The following is a 7554-nucleotide window of genomic DNA, read 5'->3' as shown; positions in this document are numbered from 1 at the left end:
TTTGGGATGGATTTTCCTTGGCATGGATCTTGCCTATTTATCTATATTGATGAATGGATTGGCCTTACACAGTACTCAACGACTGACTGTCAGTTGATATTATATTTGGGATGGATCTTCCTTGGGCTGGACTGGCCATATATAGTACTGAGGGATTGAGTATTTTGAGAGTGTGAGTACACGAGGTTTCCACTGAAGTGCATCACATACAACATGTACATTGGCATATAGATATAGAGATGTCATATTCCTCATATCATTCAGAATTGATCTATTTTACTCGTACTGAGTTTAACTGTTGAACTTGAAAGTATGCCTACATTTCTGTATTGTTATTCTATACTGGATTGTACCTGTTGAGATCGCCACTACTTTCAACCCAAAGGTTAGTCTTATTACTTATTGAGTACATGGGATCGATTCTACTCATACTACACTCTGTACTTCGTGTGCAGATCCAAGTACCTCCAGATACGGCCGTTACTAGATTTTGGAGTTTCATCTATTGGAGACTATCGAGGTAGCTTCTTGGAATCCGCAGACCTTGACTTTCTTTCCTTTCAGTTATTTGTATTGTTCTACATTTCCAGACAGTGTTTGTATCAATCATACTATGTTATCATTTAGATGCTCATGTACTCAGTGACACCAGATTTTGGAAGTGTATTTATATTAGTAGTTGTTAGATTTTCCTATTAAATTTAAATATTATATTTTCAAACTTAAAAGATTAGAGTGATTTATTGGGGTTATCGACTTACCTAGTCTTGAGATAGGCGCCATCACGACATGTGAATTTTGGGTCGTGACAAGTTTGTATCAGAGCCTAGGTTACATAGGTCTCATGAGCAGGTTTAGTAGACTCTTGTGGATCGGTATGGAGACGTCTGTACTTATCCTCTAGAGGTTGTCGAACCCTTTGGAAAATTTCACTTTCTTGTATTCTGCGTGCGAATTTGTTGATTCGGGAAACTAAAATTCTTTTATTCTATTCTCTCACAGATGGTGAGGACACGTACTACCGGATCGGACGGCCAGCCAACAGTGTCACCAGTTAGGGCCATGAGAGATCAGGGCCATGGTAGAGGTCGAGGTGTAACTCGCACAACAGTTAGAAAAGCACTTGTAAAACCACCAGTTGCTCCAGCTCAAGAGTAGGTTCTAGCTATAGTTGAGCCGGAGGGACCAGCTTTGGCACCAGCTATGCCTATTGTGATTCGAGACCATCAGAAGGCTTTGGCCCAGATATTGACTGTTTGCACTGGACTTTCTCAGGAGGTACTCATACTCCTGTCGCCCGTACTCCAGAGAAGGTAGTGCAGGGACTTCAGGTACCGGGGGCACTACCAATCTAGCTGATTGCAGCTGCTCAGGCCGAGGTGGGTCCTATTATGAATGACGAGAAGCAGAAAAGACAAGAGAGATTTGAGAGACTCCGTCCTCCATCATTCAGTGGAACTGAGTTAGAGGATGCTCATGATTTCTTGGACAGATGCCAGCGGATTCTTCGTATAACGGGTATTCTGGAGACTAGTGGGGTCTCATTTACTACTTTTTACCTGACCGGAGTAGCCTTCAGATGGTGGAAGACTTATGAGAGGAGCAGACCAGTTGGTGAAGCACCACTTTCATGGAATGAGTTCTCCATATTATTCCTAGAGAAGTTTGTTCCATAGACCTGATGAAAGGAACTACGCAGGCAGTTCGAGCATTTACGTTAGGAGGACATGTACGTGACTCAATATGAGATGCGGTTTTTCAGAATTGGCTCATCATGCAGTTTGGTTGGTTCCCACTGAGAGGGAGAATATCAGGAGGTTCATTAATGGCCTCAACCATCAGTTCCATTTTGTTATGACTCTAGGGAATGTAGAATGTGCTAAATTCGACGTGGTGGTTGGCAGTGCTCGATGGCTAGAAATGGTCCGTACTCAGGAGCGTGAGGAGAGGGAGGCCAAGAGGTCTCACGGTTTGGGTAATTCCAACGATGTTCCTTCTAGGGGACAATCTTATCACTATAGGGGTCATCCTTATAGACCCTCTCAGATGGCTCGTCTAGCTCATCATGGCATATTAGCTAGCCGTGGTTTGTACAGTGCTCGACCGAGTCAGTCTTCTCTTAGTGCACTTCCAGCTTAGAGTTCATCTCGTACACCATAAGTTCATGGTTCATCTGTACCAAGTTCTTCTGGTTGTTATTCTGGTTCTCGGGGTCCACCTAAGTACTTGCCGACATTTTCAGAGAAGGGTTATTTTGAGTGTGGAGATTTAGGTCACATAAAGAGATAGTGTCCCCACCTTACGGGAGGTTCATCTCGGCAGAGAAGTCAGACTACGACTTCGGCACCAGTTGCTTAACCACCCGCCCAACCAGTTCGGGGTGGGGCTTAGTCAGCTAGGGGTTGCCCAAGAGGGGGAGACCGAACATGTGGTGGTCAGGCCCGATTCTATTCTATTCCTGTCAGGCCAGATGTCGTTACTTCAAATGCAGTGATCACATGTATTGTCTCAGTATGCCACAGAGAAGCCTCTATATTATTTGACCCGGGTTCCATATATTTGTATGTATCATCATATTTTGCTCGTTATCTGGATATGCCCCATGAGTCCATATTTTTACCTATTTGTGTATCTACGCCGGTGGGCGATACTATTATTGTGGACCGTGTGTATTGGTCGTGTGTGGTAACTATTGGGGGACTTGAGGCTAGAGTGGATGTCTTATTGCTTAGTATGGTTGATTTCGATGTAATCTTGGGTATGGATTGGTTGTCTCCATGTCATGCTATTCTAGACTGTCACGCAAAAATTGTGACGTTGGCGATACCGAGATTGCCGAAGGTCGAGTGGAGAGGTTCTCTAGATTATGTTCCCGGTAGGGTAATTTCATACTTGAAGGCCCAACGAATGGTTGGAAAGGGGTGTTTATCATATTTGGCCTTTGTGAGAGATGTTAATGCAGACACTCCTACTATTGACTCTGTACTAGTAGAATGAGACTTTTCGGATGTATTTCCTGCAGTCCTACCGGGTATGCCACCCGACATGGATATTGATTTCGGTGTTGACTTGGTTCCGAGCACTCAGCCCATATTCCTCTGTATTTTATGGCACCAAGTGAATTGAAAGAATTGAAAGAGCAACTTTAGGAACTTCTTGATAAGGGGTTTATTAGGCCTATTGTGTCGCCTTGGGGTGCACCAGTTCTATTTGTGAAAACAAATGACGGTACTATGAAGATGTGCATCGACTACAGGCAGTTGAACAAAGTTACAATTAAGAACAAGTATCATTTGCCACGTATTGATGATTTATTTGACCAGCTCCAAAATTAATTTGAGATCTGGGTATCACCAGTTGAAAATTCAGGATTCAAATATTTTAAAGACGGTATTCAGGACCCGTTATGGTCACTATGAATTTCTCGTGATGTCTTTTGGGCTGAAAAATGCCCCAGTAGCATTCATGCACTTGATGAAAAATATATTCCATCCATATCTTGATTCATTTGTCGTAGTATTTATTGATGATATCCCGGTGTACTCACGTAGCCAGGAAGGGCATACACAACACTTGATATTGTATTACAGAGGCTGAGGGAGGAGAAACTATATGCCAAATTCTCTAAGTGTGAGTTTTGTCTTAGTTCGATGGCAGTCTTGGGACACATAATGTCAAGTGAAGGGATTAAGGTGGATTCAAAGAAGATGGAGGCAGTTTAGAGTTGGCCCAGGCCATCTTCAGCTATTGAGATTCAGATTTTTCTCGGCTTGGCTGGTTATTATCGTCGCTTTGTGGAGGGAGTTTTGTCTATTACATCACCCTTGAACAAATTGACCCAGAAGTGTGCTCAATTCAGGTGGTCGGATGAGTGTGAAGAGAGCTTTCAGAAGCTCAAGACTGCCTTGACTACATCTCCAGTTCTAGTTTTACCTTCAACTTCAGGCTCTTATACAATGTATTGTGATGCTTCTCAGATCGGTATTGTGTGTCTTAATGAAGGAGGGTAGAGTTATTGCTTATGTTTTGTGCCAGTTGAAGCCACATAAAAAACATTACAATGTTCATAATTTAGAGTTGGCAGCCATTGTTCATGCATTAAAGATTTGGAAGAACTATCTCTACGGTGTGTCTTGTAAGGTATTTATAGATCATCAGAGTCTCCAATACTTATTCAAATAGAAAGATCTAAATTTGAGGCAGTGGAGATGGATGGAGCTGCTAAAAACTATGATATTACTATTTTGTATCATCCCGGGAAGGCCAATATGGTGGCTGATGCCTTGAGTAGAAAGGTGGTGAGTATGGGTAGCCTTGCATTCATTCATGGTGGTGATAGGACTCTTGCAGTTGAAGTTCAGGCCTTGGCCAACCAGTTTTTGAGATTAGATGTTTCGGAGCCCAGTCGGGTTCTAGCTCGTGTGGTTTCTCGATCTTCCTTATATGACCGCATCAGAGAGCACCGATATGATGATCCTCATTTGCTTGTCCTGAAGGACACTGTTCAGTACGGTGATGTCAAAGATGTTACTATTGGAGATAATAGGATGTTGAGAATGTAGGGTCGGATTACTGTTCCAAATGTAAATGGACTGTGGGAGTTGATTCTTAAAGAAGCCCACAGTTTGTGGTACTCCATTCATCTGGGTGCCGCAAAGATGTATCAGGACTTGAGACACCACTATTTGTGGAGAAGAATGAAGAAAGATATAGTGGGGTTTGTAGCTTGGTGTTTAAATTGTCAGCAGGTGAAGTACGAGAATCAGAGACCAGGCGGATTGCTTCAGAGACATGAAATTCCGGAGTGGAAATGGGAGCGTATTACCATGGACTTCGTAGTTGGACTCCCACGGACTTTGAGGAAGTTTGATGTTGTTTGGGTGATTGTGGATCGGTTGACCAAGTCTGCGCATTTTATTCTAGTCGGTACTACTTATTCTTCGGAATGGTTGGTTGAGATCTATATCTGCGAGATCGTTCGCTTTCACGGTGTGCTAGTGTCCATCATTTCAGATCGGGGCATGCATTTCACATCACAGTTTTGGAGAGCAATGCAGCGAGAATTAGGTACACAGGTTCAGTTGAGTATAATATTTCACCCTCAGATGGACGGACAGTCCGAGCACACTATTCAGATATTGGAAGATATGCTATGTGCATGTGTCATAGATTTTAGAGGTTCTTGGGATCAGTTTCTGCCACTTGTATAGTTTGCCTATAATAACAGCTACCAATCGAGCATTCAGATGGCTCTGTATGAGGCTTTATATGGGAGACGATGTCGATCTCTGGTGGGTTAGTTTGAGCCGGGTGAGGCTAGGCTATTAGGTACTGATTTAGTTCAGGATGCTTTGGAAAAGGCTAAATTGATTAAGGAATGACTTCGCACGGAGCAGTCTAGACAGAAGAGTTATGTCAACCAGAAGGTTAGCGATGTTGCTTACACGGTAGGAGAGAGGGTACTACTATGAGTTTCGCCTATGAATTGTGTTATGAGGTTTGGGAAGAAGGGAAAGTTGAGTCCTAGGTATATTGGACCTTTTGAAATACTTAAGAAGATTGGATATGTGGCTTATGAACTTGCATTGTCGCCTAGTCTATCAGTTGTTTATCCAGTGTTTCATGTATCCATGCTTCGAAAGTATGTTAGAGATCTGTCTCATGTTTTGGATTTCAATACAGTGCAGTTGGATGGTAATTTGACTTATGATGTGGAGTTGGTGGACATTTTGGACCGACAGGTTCAAAAGTTGAGATCAAAGAACATAGCTTCAATGAAAGTGCAGTGAAGAGACCAGCAAGTCAGAGAAACTACTTGGGATATTGAGCGGGAGATGCGGAGCAAATATCCACACCTATTTGAGACTCCATGTATAATTCTAAACCCGTTCGAGGACGAATATTTGTTTAAGAGGGGGAGAATGTAACGACTCGGCCGGTCATTTTGAGTATTAAGCCTCGTACCCCCATTTACCGCTTATCCTGTGTTCAATTATAATTATGTGACTTTTCGGGGAGGTTTCAAAATGAATTGGAACACTTAGTTCCGAGATTTAAAGCTTAAGTTGAAATAGTTGACCGAATATTGACTTATGTATAAATGACTTCAGAATGGAGTTTTGATAATTCTAATAGCTCGGTATGGTGATTTGGACTTAGAAGTGTGTCCATAAAATTATTTGGAAGTCCATAGTTAAATAAGGCTTGAAACGGCGAAAATAGGAAATTTAAAGTTTGGAAGTTTAACCGGGAGTTGACTTTTTCATAGAGGGGTCGGAATCCACTTCTGAATATTTTCATAGGTCTGTTATGTCACTTATAACTTGTGTGTAAAATTTGAGGATAATCGGACTTGATTTGATAGGTTTCGGCATCAAATGTAGAAGTTGGAATTCGTTAGTTTTCATTAAGCTTGAATTGGGGTGTGATTCATGGTTTTAGCGTTGCTTAATATGATTTGAGACCTCGACTAAGTTTGTATGATATTTTGGGACTTATTGGTATAATAGGTTGAGATCACGGGGGCCTAGGGTGAGTTTCAGATAGTTAACGGATCAAAAATTTGACTTAGAACAAACCTGGAAAATTTCAGTCTTCTGGTGCAATCGCACCTGCGGAACATTGGCCGCAGGTGTGAGCTCGCAGAAGCGAGCATGGCAGCGTAGAAGCGGAAAAGAAAGAGGGGAGAAGTGGCCGTAGGTACGGGGAAAGGTTCCGCATTTGCATGACCGCATATTTGGGCAAGAAGTCGCAGGTGCACTGGAGACTGCATAAGCGGAGGCAAGGCAACCTTGGAAAACCACAGAATCTGTTGATTTTCCGCAAAAGCGGAACCGCAGATGCGGTTAATTATTTCGCAGAAGTGAAAAGCCCTGGGCAGAATATATTCGAAGGGTCAAAGACTTTTTCTCATTTTTGGACTTTCAAGCAGGGTTTGGGGCAATTTTTCAGAGAGAATTCACGGGAAAACTTGAGGTAAGTCACTAGAATATTGAATTATCATTGAGTATTTCGACTAGATTACGTGTTTTTGAGGTGAAATTCGAGATTTGGGCCTAAGGATATGAAAATAAGATTTGAGGATTTGAAGGTCAAGTTGACGTCGAAATTTGATAAATTTGGTATGGTTGGACTCGTGGTTGAATGGCTGTTCATATTTTATAACTTTTGTCGGGTTTCAAGACGTGGTCCCCACTGATGACTTTTGAGTTGAATTTTGGATTTTGTTGGAAAATTTAGTATTTTTTTTATGGAATTGATTCCTATAATTTCTGTTGATTGTATCGAATTAATTGTGACTTGATTCGAGGCGTTCAGAGGTCGATTCGCGAGGCAATGGCATATTAGAATAAAAAACTTGCACGGTTTGAGGCAAGTAACATTTTTAAACTTGGTTCTAAGGATATAAACTCCAAAATACGTGTTATGTGATTTGTTTGGAGGTGACACACATGCTAGGTGACAGACGTGTAGGCGCGCATCGTAGAAATTTTAACGTAATTGATTCTTTGGAATTGTTTAGTCAAATAATCTTGGCATTATCCATGTACTTTC

General features: G+C 42.0%; 2 protein-coding genes across 2 annotated transcripts; both read left to right on the top strand.

Annotated features, from left to right (window-relative positions):
• Positions 1 to 4208: 4208 nt before the first annotated feature.
• Positions 4209 to 4562, top strand: LOC138900279 (uncharacterized). The gene has a single exon (XM_070187000.1). It carries the CDS (start codon positions 4209 to 4211, stop codon positions 4560 to 4562), a length of 354 nt encoding a protein of 117 aa, XP_070043101.1.
• A 918-nt stretch (positions 4563 to 5480) lies between these two features.
• LOC138900278 (uncharacterized) lies at positions 5481 to 5789 on the top strand. The gene has a single exon (XM_070186999.1). The coding sequence runs from the start codon at positions 5481 to 5483 to the stop codon at positions 5787 to 5789; it is 309 nt and encodes a 102-aa protein (XP_070043100.1).
• The last annotated feature ends 1765 nt before the right edge of the window (positions 5790 to 7554 follow it).

Source organism: Nicotiana tomentosiformis, chromosome 10 (genome assembly GCF_000390325.3).
Source record: "Nicotiana tomentosiformis chromosome 10, ASM39032v3, whole genome shotgun sequence".
Lineage (NCBI taxonomy): Eukaryota > Viridiplantae > Streptophyta > Magnoliopsida > Solanales > Solanaceae > Nicotiana > Nicotiana tomentosiformis.
This window is presented reverse-complemented; position numbering and strand designations above follow the sequence as displayed.